This window comes from Myotis daubentonii, chromosome 17, assembly GCF_963259705.1.
Source record: "Myotis daubentonii chromosome 17, mMyoDau2.1, whole genome shotgun sequence".
Lineage (NCBI taxonomy): Eukaryota > Metazoa > Chordata > Mammalia > Chiroptera > Vespertilionidae > Myotis > Myotis daubentonii.
This window is the reverse complement of record NC_081856.1, coordinates 5546086-5565560: the sequence shown is the minus strand read 5'-3', so window position 1 is coordinate 5565560 and position 19475 is coordinate 5546086. Positions and strand designations below refer to the sequence as shown.

Sequence of the window (19475 nt, the reverse complement as noted above, 5' to 3'; positions counted from 1 at the left end):
CAGTGCTCACAGTGAAGGTCCCACACCAAGGTCACTGTGCACAGTGAAGGTCCCACACCAAGGTCACTGTGCACAGTGAAGGTCCCACACCAAGGTCACTGAGCACAGTGAAGGTCCCACACCAAGGTCAGTGCTCACAGTGAAGGTCCCACACCAAGGTCAGTGCTCACAGTGAAGGTCCCACACCAAGGTCAGTGCGCACAGTGAAGGTCCCACACCAAGGTCAGTGCTCACAGTGAAGGTCCCACGCCAAGGTCAGTGCTCACAGTGAAGGTCCCACACCAAGGTCAGTGCGCACAGTGAAGGTCCCACGCCAAGGTCAGTGCGCACAGTGAAGGTCCCACGCCAAGCACAGTGCTCACAGTGAAGGTCCCACGCCAAGGTCAGTGCGCACAGTGAAGGTCCCACGCCAAGCACAGTGCTCACAGTGAAGGTCCCACACCAAGGTCACTGTGCACAGTGAAGGTCCCACACCAAGGTCAGTGCTCACAGTGAAGGTCCCACACCAAGGTCAGTGCTCACAGTGAAGGTCCCACACCAAGGTCAGTGCTCACAGTGAAGGTCCCACACCAAGGTCAGTGCTCACAGTGAAGGTCCCACACCAAGGTCAGTGCTCACAGTGAAGGTCCCACACCAAGGTCAGTGCTCACAGTGAAGGTCCCACACCAAGGTCAGTGCTCACAGTGAAGGTCCCACACCAAGGTCAGTGCGCACAGTGAAGGTCCCACACCAAGGTCAGTGCTCACAGTGAAGGTCCCACGCCAAGGTCAGTGCGCACAGTGAAGGTCCCACGCCAAGGTCAGTGCGCACAGTGAAGGTCCCACGCCAAGCACAGTGCGCACAGTGAAGGTCCCACACCAAGGTCAGTGCACACAGTGAAGGCCCCACACCAAGGTCAGTGCGCACAGTGAAGGTCCCACACCAAGGTCAGTGCGCACAGTGAAGGTCCCACACCAAGGTCAGTGCTCACAGTGAAGGTCCCACACCAAGGTCAGTGCGCACAGTGAAGGTCCCACGCCAAGGTCAGTGCGCACAGTGAAGGTCCCACGCCAAGCACAGTGCGCACAGTGAAGGTCCCACACCAAGGTCAGTGCGCACAGTGAAGGCCCCACGCCAAGGTCAGTGCGCACAGTGAAGGTCCCACGCCAAGGTCAGTGCTCACAGTGAAGGTCCCACGCCAAGGTCAGTGCTCACAGTGAAGGTCCCACGCCAAGGTCAGTGCTCACAGTGAAGGTCCCACACCAAGGTCAGTGCTCACAGTGAAGGTCCCACGCCAAGGTCAGTGCGCACAGTGATGGTCCCACGCCAAGGTCAGTGCGCACAGTGAAGGTCCCACGCCAAGGTCAGTGCGCACAGTGAAGGTCCCACGCCAAGGTCAGTGCTCACAGTGAAGGTCCCACGCCAAGGTCAGTGCGCACAGTGAAGGCCCCACACCAAGGTCAGTGCGCACAGTGAAGGCCCCACACCAAGGTCAGTGCGCACAGTGAAGGTCCCACACCAAGGTCAGTGCGCACAGTGAAGGTCCCACACCAAGGTCAGTGCTCACAGTGAAGGTCCCACACCAAGGTCAGTGCTCACAGTGAAGGTCCCACACCAAGGTCAGTGCTCACAGTGAAGGTCCCACACCAAGGTCACTGTGCACAGTGAAGGTCCCACATCACAGTCAGTGCTCACAGTGAAGGTCCCCACACCAAGGTCAGTGTGCACAGTGAAGGTCCCACGCCAAGGTCAGTGTGCACAGTGAAGGTCCCACACCACGGTCAGTGCGCCCAGTTATTAATTGGTAGGGGTGGTATGGAAATGTAGGTCTGGTGACTCCAAAGCCTCATCCTGTATAGCAAATTGCATTTCTTGATTTTCAGAACGTAATCTAAAATGAGTTCTTATTAGGAAACGTGGCATACTCTTTAGTAGAGAACTTTAACATTTTTATTTTTAAAAAATGGATCAATCAATAGGTTCCAACTGAGTGTAGATACCGAGCCAGCTTGATGAGCTTGGGAGGGGACACACTTTGGACCTTCACTTCTGGGTGTGGTGGGTGGAGATGCGCACTTAGAGTTTAGTTGCTTCAGACTCCGCCCAAGAGCACTGTGTCCTGTACCTACTGAAGCGTGGAGCTGTCTCGTAGTGTATGTGCCTGGTAGGGTGAGCTATGGTGAAAAACCCCAGGTAAACTGTTGCTCAGTGGTCTCAGAAATAAGATACACAATCTCATTAATGAAGGAGTTTTATATGAATCGCTATTAATAATAATAATAATATCTAGTTGCCAAGACCCTACCATGCACAGGGACTATATAAACTGTTTTGCACAAATTCTCACTAATTCTGAACGTCACCTCGCCATTTCCAGAAGAGCAAACTGAAGCTCCAAGAAGGGAATGACGTAGCCACAAGCACACAGCTAACAAGTCATAGAAGAAGGACCCACACTCTGGCTCCGAGCCCACACTTTTCCCATTAGACACGTTGTCATCATCTGTGTGCACAAAATTATCAGACTTATTCACTTAACGTTTACTCACTTCATTTTCTATAATAATGTCTTCTCTTGGAGCTTGTGAGTGTTAATGACGTAAATCACATTATGTAGATAAAGCACATCGGCTTGGCACACAGCAAAAACTCAATCGAAGCTGGTTTTTGTTATGTATTTTGTTGGCCATGTGCTAGGAATTGGGGAATCGGGGGAATAGACTCTTGCCTCCCAGGGCTTATCATCAGTGTCGGGAGGTGGTGGGGAGTAGATTTTACAAATTATTATAATACAGTGGGATGCATGCAGCAGTAGCTGCGGGCCCAGGTGGGGCGTTTGCACGGGGGCCAGTTGGCCATTCCCCCTGTGTGGGGAGAAAATCCACAGCTCTGATCACTAATGTGAGGAGCCTCTCTGCAGAGTGAGATTGTGAAAGGCCTTCATGCCAGATGACTTTTAAAAGACTTGTTTTTGTTCTTTCCTGGAGGAAAGGTTAAACAAATAGAAACTGTTCTATAAATAAAGGGTAAGTACTGTTCAGCGAGAACTTAAATGGTGGTGTGGCATCTGGGAGGGAGGCAGAGCAGAGCCGCCGCAGCCCGCAGGGCAGGGAGGGTGCGGAAGCAAAGCCACCGCTCAGAAAAGTGTCCACCACCCAGATGAAGGCCTTTCTCTGGCAACTGTGGGAGCCCCCAGCCTGTCTGCCTGCTCCCTGGCCCCTGAAGGCAGCTGCCTTCCTGCATGCCCCACCCACTTCTCCCACAGAGCTATGGGCAGCCTTCCCTTTCAAGAGAGAGGCCACAGGGGCACACACTTCTGTATATAGAAGAGGCACATCTACAAACACTAACTATCCTAGTCTTTCATTTATACATATCAACCTATAACACAAGATCAGAAGAATTTCGAGCAAAGTGCATTGCATAAAAAGAAACATCAAGGTAAGCAAAGCAAACAGCTGAATCCCAGAGAAGAGAGATATGTAAGAAATTTTTAAAAATGTTAAAAACAAAATGTATATTAGTATCTTCAGGGAGGTTCCAGAGGCCTTCATAATAATAAAAGGCCAAGAGGCGTCACGACCAAAACGACCAAACAACTGGTCACCATGAGGTGCATGGAGCACCTCTTGGGCCCTCCCCCGCAGCCCACAGGTTCCAATCGCAGCAAGGCTGGCGGCCAGTGGGCAGGCAGGGCACGGTGAGGAGGGCACAGCTGTGAGCATGGTGTGTGGGCAGATGCGGCGGAGCGGTGGGCGGGTGGGCGGGGTGCACGCAGGTGGGCATGCGATATTGTGTTATAAGACAAGAATGGGGTTTGAGAGGGGAGAACCAAGATGGCGGCATAGGTTAACGCCGGAGTTTGCTGCTTTGAACAACTACTTCAAAAGTGAAACCAAAAAACGGAAGGGACATCACCCAGAACCACAGGAACGCTGGCTGAGTTGGAAGTCCTACAACTAGGAGGAAAGAGAAACGCACGTGGACAGTCAGAGGAGGCGCAGTGCTCTGAAGTCAAATTCTGAGGTGTGGAGTGCGCGGAGCGGGCTGGCGGCGGAGGGCGCGGTTGGCGTTTTCAATCGGGAGGGAGTCGCAGACTCTGAGCTCCAGATCCGGGCGAGTCTTTAGGGACCCAGACTCAAACGGGAGAAGCGGGACTGTCTGGCTTCGGTCAGAGCGAGTGCAGCTTTCTCTCCAAGCTTTGCAGCGGGTGCTGGAACTCAGAGAGGCAGAGCCCCTGGGGACAGGACTGAGAGCCGCCATAACTGCTCTCTCCGGCCCACGCTGTTGATCCTGTTCGACCCGCCCTGCCCAAGCCCTGCACAGAGGCATTTGCCGGGTAGCCTCAGGCAAAGGCTAGATTAGCACCTCCCTAGAGGACAGAAGTTCTCTCACTGCTGACACAGCTGATTCTCATAGCCACTTGGCCTGGAGGTCAAACCCTCCCTAGTATTAGCTACAACAATCAAGGTTTAACTATAAGACTGCGAACAAAGACCACTAGGGGGTGCACCAAGGAAGCATAACAAAATGCGGAGACAAAGAAACAGGACAAAATTGTCAATGGAAGATATAGAGTTCAGAACCACACTTTTAAGGTCTCTCAAGAACTGTTTAGAAGCCGCCGATAAACTTAATGAGATCTACAAGAAAACTAATGAGACCCTCGATGTTATGTTGGGGAACCAACTAGAAATTAAGCATACACGGACTGAAATAACGAATATTATACAGACTCCCGACAGCAGACCAGAGGAGCGCAAGAATCAAGTCAATGATTTGAAATGTGAGGAAGCAAAAAACACCCAACCGGAAAAGCAAAATGAAAAAAGAATCCAAAAATGCGAGGATAGTGTAAGGAGCCTCTGGGACAGCTTCAAGCGTACCAACATCAGAATTATAGGGGTGCCAAAAGATGAGAGAGAGCAAGATACTGAAAACCTATTTGAAGAAATAATGACAGAAAACTTCCCCCACCTGGTGAAAGAAATGGACTTACAGGTCCAAGAAGCGCGGAGAACCCCAAACAAAAGGAATCCAAAGAGGACCACACCAAGACACATCATAATTAAAATGCCAAGAGCAAAAGATAAAGAGAGAATCTTAAAAACAGCAAGAGAAAGTAACTCAGTTACCTACAAGGGAATACCCATATGACTGTCAGCTGATTTCTCAACAGAAACTTTGCAGGCCAGAAGGGAATGGCAAGAAATATTCAAAGTGATGAATAGCAAGAACCTACAACCAAGATTACTTTATCCAGCAAAGCTATCATTCAGAATTGAAGGTCAGATAAAGAGCTTCACAGATAAGGAAAAGCTAAAGGAGTTCATCACCACCAAACCAGGATTATATGAAATGCTGAAAGGTATCCTTTAAGAAGAGGAAGAGGAAGAAAAAGGTAAAGATACAAATTATGAACAACAAATATGCATCTATCAACAAGTGAATCTAAGAATCAAGTGAATAAATAATCTGATGAACAGAATGAACTGGTGATTATAATAGAATCAGGGACATAGAAAGGGAATGGACTGACTATTCTTGGGGGGGAAAGGGGTGTGGGAGATTCGGGAAGAGACTGGACAAAAATCGTGCACCTATGGATGAGGACAGTGGGTGGGGAGTGAGGGCGGAGGGTGGGGCGGGAACTGGGAGGAGGGGAGTTATGGGGGGGGGGGAAAAGAGGAACAAATGTAATAATCTGAACAATAAAGATTTAATTAAAAAAAAAGACAAGAATGGCTGCCAAATAAATGAACAGCTAGAAGAAAAAGTTCTTAGAAATTTAAAATATAATTAAAAATAAATAAATAAATAGGGTAAAAGAAGAATAAATAGAGCTGAGGACTAGTTAGTGATCTGGAATATAAAGTTATGGAGTTCTCCCAGAACACAGAACAAAAAGAGAGATATGTTAATTGACTGAGGATGAGACCCAAGGAATCTAGCATCCATTGTACAGGGATTTCAAAAGAAGGAAACAGAAAGAATGGTTTGGGTAGAGTCATGGTGTGGATAATAATATGAAAATAGATAGGGATTTCAGAGGAAAGTAGAAATAATGGAAGGGAACGAAGTAATAAAAAATTAGAGAATACAGTTTCCGTAAGATGAAGGAAGATTTGACTCTTCAGAATAAAAATACGCAATGAATGTTTACTTAAGAAAAGGCGGGGGGGGGGGGGGGAAGGCACATCATTAAAATGTCCATACTACCCAAAGAATCTACAGATTCAATGCACTCCCCATTAAAATACCAACGGCATATTTCAAAGATCTAGAAGAAACTCTCCAAAAATTCATTGGGAATAAAAGAAGACCCCGAACTGCCACAGCAATCCTGAGAAAGAAGTTGGAGGGATCACAATACCAGATATCAACCTATATTACCAAGCCACGGTTCTCAAAACTGCCTGGCACTGGCACAAGAACAGACATATAGACCAATGGAACAGAACAGAGAACCCAGAAATGGACCCAAACCACTATGCTCAATTAATATTTGACAAAGGAGGCAAGAGCATACACCATAGTCAAGACAGTCTCTTCAATAAATGGTGCTGAGAAATTTGGTCAGATACATGCAAAAAAATGAAACTAGATCACCAACTTACACCATACACAAAACAAACTCAAAATGGATAAAGGACTTAAATGTAAGATGGGAAACCACAGAAATCCTACAAGACTCCACAGGCAGCAAAATAGCAGACATATGTTATAGCAATATCTTTTTTTAAAAACATCTTTATTGTTCAGATTATTACAGATGTTCCCCCCCCCCCATAGCTTCCCTCCACTCAGTTCCCACCCCACTCTGGGCCTCCCCCCCCCACCTCATCCATAGGTGTAAGCTCTTTGTCCAATCTTTTCCCGTACCCGCCACAACCCCTTTCCCCCAAGAATTGTCAATCTGTTCCCTTTCCATGCCCCTGATTCTATTGCATTCACCAGTCTGTTCTGTTCATCAGGTTTTTTATTCATTTGATTTTTGGGTTCACTTGTTGATAGATGTGTATTTGTTGTCACTTTGTTGTTCATAATTTTTTCTCTTTGCCTTTTTCTTCCTCTTCCTCTTCTTAGACAGTACCATTCAGCATTTCATATAATACTGGTTTGGTGGTGATGAACTCCTTTAGTTTTTTCTTGTCTGTGAAGCTCTTTATCTGACCTTCAATTCTAAATGATAGCTTTGCTGGGTAGAATAATCTTGGTTGTAGGTTCTTGCTATTTATCACTTTGTATATTTCTTGTCACTCCCTTCTGGCCTGCATCATTTCTGTTGAGAAATTAGCTGACATTTGTATGGGTACTCCCTTGTATGTAACTAACTGTTTTTCTCTTGTTGCTTTTAAGATTCTCTCTTTGTCTTTTGCCCTTGGCATTTTAATTATGATGTGTCTTGGTGTGGTCCTCTTTGGATTCCTCTTGTTTGGGGTTCTCTGCGCTTCCTGGACCTGTAAGTCTATTTCTTTCACCTGGTAGGGGAAGTTTTCTGTCATTATTTCTTCAAATAGGTTTTCAATATCTTGCTCTCTCTCTTCTTCTGACACCCTCCTTAATTCGGATGTTGGTACACTTGATGTTGTCCCAGAGGCTCCTTACACTATCTTCATATTTTTGGATTCTTTTTTCTTTTTGCTTTTCCAGTTGGGTGTTTTTTGCTTCTTTGTATTTCAAATCTTTGACTTGATTCTTGGGGTTGTTTAGTCTGCTGTTGGATCTCTGTATATTATTCTTTATTTCAGTCAGTGTATGCTTAATTTCTGATTGGTCCTTTTTCATATCCTTGGGGGTCTCACTAAATTTCTTGGAGGTTTCTAGAAGATTCTTGAGTAACCTTATAACCGTGGTTTTGAACTCTATATCCAGTATTTTGCTTTCATCCATTTCTTTCATTTGTGTCTTGTTTCTTTGTCTCCATATTTTGGCTGCTTCCCTATGTTTGTTTCTATGTACTGGGTAGCTGCTAGTTTCCTTGAGTTGCTAGAGTGGCCTTGAGTTCCTAGAGTGGCCTATAGGACATCCCCTGAGGGCTCCGCAGTCTATGAAAGGGGGCAGGGTGGGCTGAGGGACCGCCCCCCCCCGCAGTGCATGAATTTTGTGCACCGGGCCTCTAGTCTGTAATAAGTATACAGAAAAAGCCAAATATAAAACATTTTTGAAATAGAGGTCCCCATAAAATTATTAGAGGCAAATTGTAACAAAAAGAAAGCTAAAAGGTTAATTTAAATATAAAACAAAATATACTTTAAGGCAAAAAGAATGGGACAGAGAGTGATATTTCTTTACATTTTTAAATTATTTATTGATTTGAGAGAGAGATAGGTAGACAGATAAAGAGATTTGTTGTTGCACTTATTTATGCATTCATGGGTTAATTCTTGTATGTGCTTTGACCTGGGACAAACTACAACCTTGGCATATCGGGACAAGAGCAATATTTACCCAGTCAGAGCAATATTTCATATTGATCACCAATATTTTATATTGATCACCAATATTTCATATTGATCACCAATAAAACCCAACAAGTATAATGACTATGTGCACCAAACAAAAAGCATTGGAATAGATAAACCAAACATATTGTAATTACAAGAAAAAATTGACCAAAACTGAGTTAGAAAAGAGCCTTCTCTCAGAAATCTGTTGCAATAACTTACATGTTTCACTCCGAAACCATTAACCTATTTGAGTTCTTTTGCCAATTCCATTTAATTATCTTCATAGTAACATTCCTTGGCCACTCTTTCCCTGTACTCTTTCCAAATGTCTTATCACAACTCACATTTTAGGGCCTGTTTTTGGGTGCCTTCCAAGTTGCATAGTCAAAAGAACTCTTAGCTTTGTGATTTCTGAATGGAGCTGATAAGGTTATTTGTTAAAATGCTAATGGCAGGGTATGTAGATATTCTTTGTCTGAAGGCAACACTCTTTTCTCTCACCAATATGCCAGCTAATTCTCGAGTGGGACTCTAGGATTTGATGGGGCTCATAGTTCCTTGTAACCTTACTGGTCAACTCATAACCATTTCAGACCAAGACAGGCAGCTCAGCATCCTGGGGATGGGACAGCCACTCACTGTTTACTTTCAAGCAAGCCATGTAACTTCTTCAGGTCTCCATGAACTTGTCTTTGAAACAAGGAAGCAGAGCTAGAATAAACAGCCATTAAAGTTCTTTCTTCCTCTAAAATTTTATTTCTTTACTAGAGGCCTGGTGCACGAATTCGTGCATGGGTGGTGTCCGGCTGGCCCACCCTGATCCAGGCCAATCAGGAGGAGGGGCTGCGGGCGGTTGGCTAGCCAGTCCTGCCCCCTGGTTGAACTCCTGGTTGAGGGGACAATTTGCATATCAGCCTTTTATTATATAAGATTGCATGATTTCTATTTATATTTTTATGCCCATTCTTTGTTTTTTTAATCAGTGTCTGTGGTCTATTTTATGGAATGTGAAAATGGACTTTTCACCCTCTGACACTTGCCTGTCTTGGGAAGAAAAGAATAACATTGAAAATGTTTGAGGGGTGGCGCTCATGCGGCGAAGGAGGGGCACTTGCACCCCTGAGTCTCTCTACTCCCTCTGGTTGTCTCTTGTCTGTAGGTGCCAACAATGCCCAGTCCCCAGGTGGTGCCGAGCGAATGTCTCTGGAGTAAGTGACTGGGTTCTCTCATTATAAACGCGGCTTCTTCCTTGTTTAGCTGCGTTGCAGGCACTAAAGAGAAAGAAGAGGTTGGAGAAGCAGCTCTCGCAGATCGATGGCACCCTGTCCACCGTCGAGTTCCAGCGAGAGGCCCTGGAGAACGCGCACACCAACACTGAGGTGCTGAGGAGCATGGGACTGGCGGCCAAGGCCATGAGAGCGGCCCATGAGAACATGTGAGTGCCCCTCCCTCTGCGTCCTACACACCCCCAGTGTCGGGAGAGCCAGGTGATGAATTTGGCAGGAATGGCCTATCCTGTTGAGGCTCTTTGACACGTCAGAATGGAATGGTCCTTCAGAGAAAGACTAGAAGTTCCAGTGGTAGAAAACAAAACAAAACAAAACAAAACAAAACAAAACAAAACTCCATGACAACACGAAGGACCTTCATGCTGTCCATTGCAATGCCCAGTCGCCTCACTATTGCCTGACACTCCGCCTGTAACTCCTCATCAGATAAATCACAGAGGCTTACACGTCAGCATCTTGAGCTGTTCGATACAGGACAGTGGTTGTCACCTGGTGGCATTCCAGATCTCCCAGAAAGCGGCTGACGAGAACGCAGGTGCCCAGGCTCCTGGAAGCGGGCAGCGGGCCTTCTGTTCTGAGCAGGTTCACCGGGTGACTGACACTAACCGACGTATGAGAGTCATAGCGATGGGCCTGGGCTTGGGGGCTCAGACTTTCGGAGCGAGGGTCCCAGTTCCCCTGCTGACTGTCCCGGGGCAAGTTACTTCGCCTCCCCTGTATTCCGCTTCCTTGCCTGTAAATTGGGGACAGTACTACTACTTATGGCTATTGTGAGAGTCAATAAGATACCAGATGTCATGCACTTAGTCCCTGGTACAAAGAAGCCATCAGTAATCAACGTTCAGTGTGGTGGTGGGGCCAGCGACAGTTTGCTGTACGTCACACTGGGAAGTCAGTGCCAGGGACCTGACCCTTTTCTGAGAGTAGACGTGACCGTGAGGTCTGAGCCACCACATGTGGGAGCAGGGAGCACCGGGCGCTGCAGCCGTGCCCGTGGGGCCATCGACTTGGCCCATCCCACTCGGTGCCGGTCCGAACCTGTGGCTGCTGCTAACGGTGCCAACGTGCACCTCAGCGCAGGGGACTCGGCAGCCTCACCCTCTGTGCTCGAGCCTGCACCGCACTCCCACACGCCTTTAAAACATAAAGTCCTTACATATTTGTTACAAAAAGAATTGGGAATAAGGGGCGGCAGAGGACGGTAATAGCGTTCTTTTTACTTACTACATGGAAATATGTCAGAATACTCAGCATTTTCCACGCGGGGAGTCAGAGAAACTGTCAAAAAGTTTATTCCCCTGGGAATCAGAATCCCAGTGAGGAGCCCACTTTCCTGGTATCCAGTCAGTTCGGCCTCGCTTCAGAGCTGGAGGGGCGACTCGGAGACAGGTCCTAGAGGCGCAGTCAGAGCCTGGCACCGGGACCCTGGCCGCTCAGGTCGGTGGTTGGGGGCCAGGGCTCAGGGCGGGCTGTGGCGCTGCACCCTGGGCTGCAGGGGCGGGTTCTGCTGAGGGCTCCCCAGCCTGCGCTGCCCTCCTGTGACTCCCCAGGGCAGCCAGGCCTGTGCTGCCCTCCGGGGTCAGGATAGCAGAGCTGCCAGGCATCTGGCAAACAACCCTCTTGTCTCAGAGCTGGGCCTGAGGGCTGCTAGGAGGTGGTGCTGCTGAGAGCTGCCCGTCTCAGTCATGTGGGCCTGGTCCCCGCACCATTTCCTGCAGAGTTGACACAGAGCAGCATATATTTCAAGTTTACATATGCCCTACCAGGCAAAATTTCAACATGGGTCTACAAATATTGTAAATGATAAGATAATTTGCTCGTTCGTGACTCCCAAGTGTGATGGCTGTTCATTTAATATTTAAAATATCTGTGCTTATGCAGGGTTATTTTTTTGAAATGCAAATTATTTTTAAAGTTGATACATAAAATCATTTTTGCTATCCTATAGGAATAACTAGGAGTTTATATTAACTTGACTCATTTTTTTTACATATGGAAGTATATCTAACTAAATGCATAATTTTAAAGCGAGATTCTAAAATATTCCCTCAAAATGCACTTTCCCAGGGATTTGAACAAAATAGATGATTTGATGCAAGAAATCACAGAGCAGCAGGACGTCGCCCAAGAAATCTCCGAGGCGTTTTCTCAGCGCACTGGGTTCGGCGAGGACTTCGATGAGGTGGGCAGCACGTGGAGGATGGAGCTGTGGAGGATGGAGCTGTGGAGGATGGGGCGTGTGGAGGATGGAGCCGTGGAGGATGGGGCGCGTGGAGGATGGGGCGCGTGGAGGATGGGGCGCGTGGAGGATGGGGCGCGTGGAGGATGGGGCGCGCGGAGGATGGGGCAGGGCAGCTCCCACCGTCCACAGCAGACAGGGCGCCTTAAACACTTCCTTAGGTCTCATCGAAGAATAAGTGGTACTTGATAGAAACCTACTTAAGAGGGAAATGAAGTGTTGGTAGCTCTGATTTAAAGGAAAGATGAATAGAGTTTGGCAGACGGCCCCCCATTACGTGTCTAGCTGTTAAGGAAGAACAGCCTGTGATTGTGTGACGTTAGAGACTCCGTGGCGGTGCTTCAGTAGCCCCTCAGGGCGGGAAGGGCGCTTGCACATCTGGGCGGAACAGGGCAGACGCCGCTCCGCGAGGCAGACAGCACGGGGTGTGGCTGGGACCTGGGAGGTGAGTTCGCCTCCCTTCACTCTCGGGCTGTGAACCGCATGAACGTGGACGGGCATTAAGAGCACAGGTTCCATCAGCGAAGTGAGACAGGCTCCCGGGAGCTGAGGCTGCGCTGGGAACGCCCCTGGTTCTGTTCCAGCGCGCACACCAGCTCAGATCTGGAACCGTCTCCCGTTCTCAGAGTAGCACAGCGAAGACCCTGCTTCCTACATCTCCTTGGTTTAAAAACGAAGCACGTGGTAAGAGGTGTGGTTCCACGGGACCAAGAGAAACGATGGGGAAACTTGGCTTTCGGGCCAGAGCCTTCCCACGGCCTGAGCCTTCCCACGGCCAGAGCCTTCCCACGGCCAGAGCCTTCCCACGGCCTGAGCCTTCCCACGGCCTGAGCCTTCCCACGGCCAGATCCTTCCCACGGCCTGAGCCTTCCCACGGCCTGAGCCTTCCCACGGCCAGAGCCTTCCCACGGCCTGAGCCTTCCCACGGCCTGAGCCTTCCCACGGCCAGAGCCTTCCCACGGCCTGAGCCTTCCCACGGCCAGATCCTTCCCACGGCCTGAGCCTTCCCACGGCCTGAGCCTTCCCACGGCCAGATCCTTCCCACGGCCTGAGCCTTCCCACGGCCAGATCCTTCCCACGGCCTGAGCCTTCCCACGGCCTGAGCCTTCCCACGGCCAGATCCTTCCCACGGCCAGAGCCTTCCCACGGCCAGAGCCTTCCCACGGCCTGAGCCTTCCCACGGCCTGAGCCTTCCCACGGCCAGAGCCTTCCCACGGCCTGAGCCTTCCCACGGCCTGAGCCTTCCCACGGCCAGAGCCTTCCCACGGCCTGAGCCTTCCCACGGCCTGAGCCTTCCCACGGCCAGAGCCTTCCCACGGCCTGAGCCTTCCCACGGCCTGAGCCTTCCCACGGCCAGAGCCTTCCCACGGCCTGAGCCTTCCCACGGCCAGAGCCTTCCCACGGCCTGAGCCTTCCCACGGCCTGAGCCTTCCCACGGCCTGAGCCTTCCCACGGCCTGAGCTGGCGTGGCCCGGGCACCGAGGGTGGCTTTGCCTGTTGAAGGATCGCAGGAAGCCAGCCCCACCAGAACAGCAGCGGCGGAGAGGCTGCCGCAGAGACCAGGCAGCCCGCGGAGCCTCGCCTCGGCTGTGTGGCTCTTGGAGAGAGTGCCCGCCCTGGGGAGACGAACAGGCCTCCTCCGGCTGGGGCTCATGACGCTGGGGCTCTTGCATTTGTTACTAAACCTTTCATCCACGAAGGGGCACGTGGCGGCACCTGCCGTCTGGGAATGCGGGAGGAGGTGACGATTCTCTCATCCCATTTGCTAAGGAAAATGTCAGTATCTTGGTGGTGCCGTGGCTACCTGCTGAGCGAGCGGGGTCGGCGATTCTGGGCACGGACTCCGGGTGGCGTAATGTGTTCTGCTGTGACCGCATCTGCTGTATTTGCTCCTGATTGCTTTGTGAGCAGAAATGGGACACGAGAGTGTTCATTCCGAAGGCACTCTACTCACACAGCCTGTGGAGAGCCACAAACCACACGGCTCCACTGACCACCCCACCCCACACTTTTCCTGCTTCGTTTCCTTTCCATGAGCACAGTCCACGGTGGTCAGCTTGCTTCCTGTCTGATACACACCGTCATTACCAAGTGTTGCGGTTGCCTTAAGTATCTCCCCTGTGGCCCCTGGTATTATTCCTTGCACTTTAATGCAGGATAATCATTTGTTTATGTGCCTTTCTCCCACATTTAATAATAATCTCCTTCAAGGTCAGAACTCTTGGTTGAACTTTGCATCCCCAGCCAGCCAGGAGTATCTCGCAATCAATTTGTCCAATGATGAACGAATGAGGAAATGAAGACTGTCTTTGGATGGATATGAGAGTGTCTTAGGTCATTTCTAATGGGGACAAACTCAGAATTCTAACAGGGACAAATTAATTTAGCCTCTCGGCCTCTCAGGGGCTGGGTCTGCCTGAGGACCCGGGAGCCAGGTGACCTGATCAACCACAAGTCACCTCCTAGCTGACGTAGGTGACTTACACTCACAGTCTCCCAACAGTCTTGCGAATCGAAGGTTCTTGGGACAGAGCGTGGCTTAGGATCGAACTGGCCGCTCTGAGACTATTGCTAAGAGAAAGAAATACAGGGCACCTACCTTGGGATGACGTTTCCTTAACCCAAACACCTATCGGCTTTAGTAATTTAACAAAGGAATCATAATACCCTTGATTCTTTTTACCTTCTGCACGTTCTGCTTTTGCTATACCTGTTGCTTCTTTGTAGTAACATTAACCCAAATGAAAGGTTCCACAAATTATTAATTTTTCACACTAGAAAGGAAAAGCTGCGTTGGAAACGGGCAGGCAAGGTGTAAACTCCCTGGGAACGGTGGCGGCTTTATGTTCCGGCTGCACAAATGACTTGCACAACAGTTTGCTGAAGTATTGTAAGATTGGCTACGACAAATTTGCACAACCCCAAATATTCATTTTTTAATCATTGCTCAGTGTTGCAAAAGAGACTTAGTCTTCAAATAAATATTCCGTTTCACTGGGCTCTCACATATCAATTGGGTAGCAGATGTTCTTGTTATTGTGTTTGAGGAGTTGAAACGCAAACTCCATAATTCTCTCTCCCCCCTGTGCGCAGGATGAGCTGATGGCGGAGCTGGAAGAACTGGAGCAGGAAGAATTAAATAAGAAGATGACAAACATCCGGCTTCCGAATGTGCCTTCCTCCTCCCTCCCGGCGCAGCCGGACAGCGCGCCCGGCTCCTTGGGCCCGGCCGTGAGGCCCCGAGCAGGTGCGTCCCCACCCCCGCGACCTAAAATCGGAGCCTGGCCCGTATCCCCGTCAGCGCTTACTTTTGTTCCCCAAGTGAACTCCTTTTATACATCATTCACACCTGCTTTCTATGCCAACGTGTGAACGTCGCCGATTACTAACTGGCATCCACTTTCTGTCCCAGCACCTTCCCGGCGGGCAGGCGGAGAGGACGAGGACCTCAAGCACCTGGCAGCGTGGGCCTCCTAACTGGGAGGGAGCTGTTTTGACGCCTAAATCAACGAGCTGTACATAAGACATAAAACATATTTTTGCCAAGTTCAGAAGTGAGCAGAGGCCGTTTTATATTTATGGATGATGACTGTCTGTCAGCCTCACGCGTAAAAGTAACAGAAGGGAGTGGGGTCAGAGGGGGCTGCCCAGGGCACCGAGGAAGACCTTGCACGAAGGGGGCCCCTGCCTACTCCCCACTGAACCCCAGGCCTGACACACGCCAGTGCTCGCTCTGTATCTGTGGACAGGAAACGGAAGTCTGTTCTCATATCAAACACAGAACCGTTTAAAAGCCCCTGAGGAGCGAGGCGGCTGGCGGAGCTGGGGAAGTGACTTCTGTGCGCCCACATCGTGGGCTGTGGCGCCACAGAAGGTGCAAAGGCGCCGTGGAGAGGCTGCACGTGGGGACGACCTGGCGAGCCTACCACACAGAGTTTCACTGGAGTTCCCCTGTTTGAAATCTTAAAGGATCCTTAATTGACATTTATTCCGCCAGTGAAGCTGGGGAGGGGCCACGGATGCAGCTCCCGAATGTCTAAAAGCGGAGTAGCTCCCGCTGCCCGCTGGCTCCCCCGCTGTGACGCAGGCACCCAGGCAGCTGCTGACTCCCCGCAGCGATCCGCGGAGCGTGCAAGTGTTCACGCTCGTCTGCCTGTGCTCTGCACATTAGCTTACACTGCAGCCTTTTCCTGTAAATACATTAAAAATATAGGCATTTTAAAGTGTCTCTTGAATGACATTTTGGCCTTTGTTATTATTATTATTATTACTAGAGGCCTAGTGCACGAAATTTGTGCACTGGGTGGGGGGAGTCCCTCAGCCTGGCCTTCACCCTCTCGCAGTCGGGACCCCCCCGGGGATGTCTGCCTGCTGGCGTAGGCCAGCAATCAGACATCACTCTCACAGTCTGGGGCCCCCTGCTCCTTACCGCCCATCTGCTTGCTGCTCCTTACTGCTCAGGTCACTGCTCCTTAGCGCTGCTGCGGAGGCGGGGGAAGCTCCCACCACTGCCGCTGAGCTCACCAGCTGTGAGCCTGGCTTCTGGCTGAGCAGCGCTCCCCCTGTGGGAGTGCACTGACCACCAGGGGCAGCTTCTGCGCCAAGTGTCTGCCCCCTGGTGGTCAGTGTGCATTATAGCGACCAATCTTTCTGGTCGTTCCACATAACGGTCGCTAGGCTTTTATTATATAGATTTTTAATCCTCACCCAAGGATATTTTTTCATTGATTTTTAGAGAGACTGGAAGAGAGAGGGAAAGACAGAGAAATATTGATGTGAGAGAAACACATTGATTGGTTGCTTCCTGCCCAAGCCCCGACCAGGTCCCAGGCTGGGGAAGAGCCCGCTACCTCTGTACGTGCCCTTGACTGGAATCGAACCTGGGACCCTTCGGTCTGCAAGCTGACACTCTATTCACTGAACCAAACCGGCCAGGGCTGGTCGTAATTATTTTTAAATAAAAACATGTTGCAAAATTATGTATTGCTCAGACTATGTCACGGACCATAAAATGACAATGTCATTATATAGGGTGTTCCCAGCATTTGCTTAGCAGCACAGTGAAATGGAGAGAGCTGGGCGTGGAGGTGGGGTCCTGATTCCAGCGCCTGCCCTGCCCCTCGCACCTTCGAGGACCCGGGCCTCTGTCTTCATTGGGAAACCTAAGGGCTGCACGCGATGATCCCTAAGGTGCAGTCCTGCCACAGGCCCCCTGCATACGCAGTTCTTCTTAGCAGTCTTCTCACTCGACAGCACAGGTACCCAACCTGACGTGAAACGTCCATTATCTGGGGGCATTTTTCTTGATGGCACAGACTAGATCAGGTCTCCCTGTAGCAGTGTCCACGGCACTTTGCTTTCTTGCCTATCGCCTGGCAGGGTTCCCATTGCATCTTTACTTGAACTATTACGCAGTTATCGCTCTTCCTCCCCGAGGTCTGGTGACGATGAGGCCGAGCTGCCGCTCTCAGCTGAATGGGGCCTCCCCAGCCGAGCTCCTCGCACGCAGGCAGCATCCGGTAAGCATTTAGCGAAGGAGCAGAGAGCAGGTTCTTACACTCTGGGCGATCACAGGAACTTGAGTGACCTTCTACCTTCAAAACTGGACAAAGCACAGGAAACAGCAGTTTCCAGACATTGGACGACAGGCATCGCGAGACTGATTCCTGAGAGAGAAACTGGTGAGGGGTCCTCAGTGCCGCAGGTGCCTTAAAGGGAGGGGAGCCCGAGAGCTTGGTGGTCTGAGGGAGGGAGGAAAGGAGGAAGAGAGAGAGAGAGAGAGAGAGAGAGAGAGAGAGAGCACTCTGGCGACCAGATGGGCAGAGGGTCCCTGCGAGTGGGGCTGGGCACTGACCTGCGTCCATGTAGTAAGAAATGACTGAGGCGCACAGGAACCACTGCGAGAAGTGGCAGGTCCCTCCCAGGGCTCACACAGTCTGGGGACAGTTTGTGTTCCCACAGCCTCGCTGGAGAGACCCCCTAATCCGGGAGCATCAGGCTGAGCCCTCAGAAGGGCGTGGCTCACTAGTGAGGTCCAATTGTGCCCAGACCAAAGGCTGCTCTGGGCCCACCCTGAACAACTAAAAGCAAACGTCAGAAGAATGAAATGATTCCAAGTCCTTTACGATCCCAGGACAAACCCCCCGAGACATAAAGGAATATATAAAAGCTGACAAGTAACAAGAACAAAACAACTAAAATAAAACCCTGGCACCCAAATCTTTGAGTTTCAGAGACAGAATAAAAAGAGCATGGACTATCTCATTAACACTCCCATAATGCTTCACGTTGAAATATTATTTTAGATGTATTGGGTTACATAAACTATTCAAATTTATCTCAGCTGTTTCTTTTGCCCTTTTAGACTGTGGCTATTTGGAAATGAAGCATTGCATGTATGGCTCACATTATATTTCTGTTGGTTAGCCTTGGGCAAGAAGATAGATTCCTCATTATCGACGAGTGCACAGATAATTTGAAGTACTAAAATGACAAATTGTTAAAAATAAAGAAAATTTTTCAAAAGGTGACATCTTATTTTGAAAAGAAAAATGCTTTGAAATAAAATCATAATATTGCATTTCTGTTGGCAGTAAAGAGAGTGAAACACAAGAGAGAAAAGGTGTAAAAGTAAGTCATCCTTAGATGGAAGAGTATGAAAAATAACACAGGTGTTAATCTGACACCTAAAGGCGTTCCAGCAAGGCAGCCTTCGCACGGAAGGGCTCTTGTACGTCCTGGGAGGCTTGCTGCTGATTGGTCTCCGTGCATCACATGGTACCTCAGGGCAATGCTGAGTAGCTGCTCTGTTGTGTTTTGTATTTTTAAATAAATGTCTTCCAATATATCAGTTGGGTTCTTCTGTTCTTTTTGGCTGTATGATACACCTTCCGGATAACTTGAGCGACAGACTTGGATTACTTGGAAGTGACTTGGAAATGCGTAAAATGCAAATCAGACCAGAGGCTCTGGAGCTCATGGGAGTCAGATCCTGGGGACTCCACCCTCCGAGGAGCCAGCCAACTGTCGGGAAAAGTGAGCAAGATGTTATTCTGCTCCAGAGTCTGGGTCTCGAGCCAGAATATTGGATTGGCCAAGCTTGGCTCTGGAGTCAGCCATCTGGACGCTCATGAATGAGAAGCAGGGAGGCCGGTTTGCGAAAGCACAATCCAGGCATCCGGCCTGAAGAAGGGGGGTGGGTGGTGCTGGCCACCCCACACCTGACAACTCCACCCCAAACAATAGGTGTCCACTCCACACTGAGAATAATTAAGGCAGAACTGCAGCTTTTTCTCATTCTTGGCAAACAGAGTCTGAGCACTGGTTTACTTAGTAGAAATTGGAGTAGCAAATCCTTTATACAACACAACGGTAGGTGTCTTGTGAAAACAAACTGGATAATGTATCTAAGTTAGCAATCCAAACAAGGAGAAGAAGAAGACAAAGAAAGGAAAAATCCAGAGAAGCTGAGACTAATGAAGATATCTCGGTGCCGTTACATGACGGCCCTAGGGAGCA

At 49.5% G+C, this 19475-nt stretch overlaps 1 protein-coding gene across 1 annotated transcript in view; it reads left to right on the top strand.

Moving 5' to 3' along the window:
- Positions 1-18804, top strand: part of CHMP4C (charged multivesicular body protein 4C) — a 32708-nt gene extending 13904 nt beyond the window's left edge. Inside the window, exons 2-5 of the mRNA XM_059672641.1 lie at positions 9687-9864; positions 11786-11900; positions 15051-15204; positions 15370-18804. Coding sequence (XP_059528624.1) covers positions 9687-9864; positions 11786-11900; positions 15051-15204; positions 15370-15434 — 512 coding nt within the window. The 3' untranslated portion in view covers positions 15435-18804. The remainder of the gene's footprint in view (positions 1-9686; positions 9865-11785; positions 11901-15050; positions 15205-15369) is intronic.
- The last annotated feature ends 671 nt before the right edge of the window (positions 18805-19475 follow it).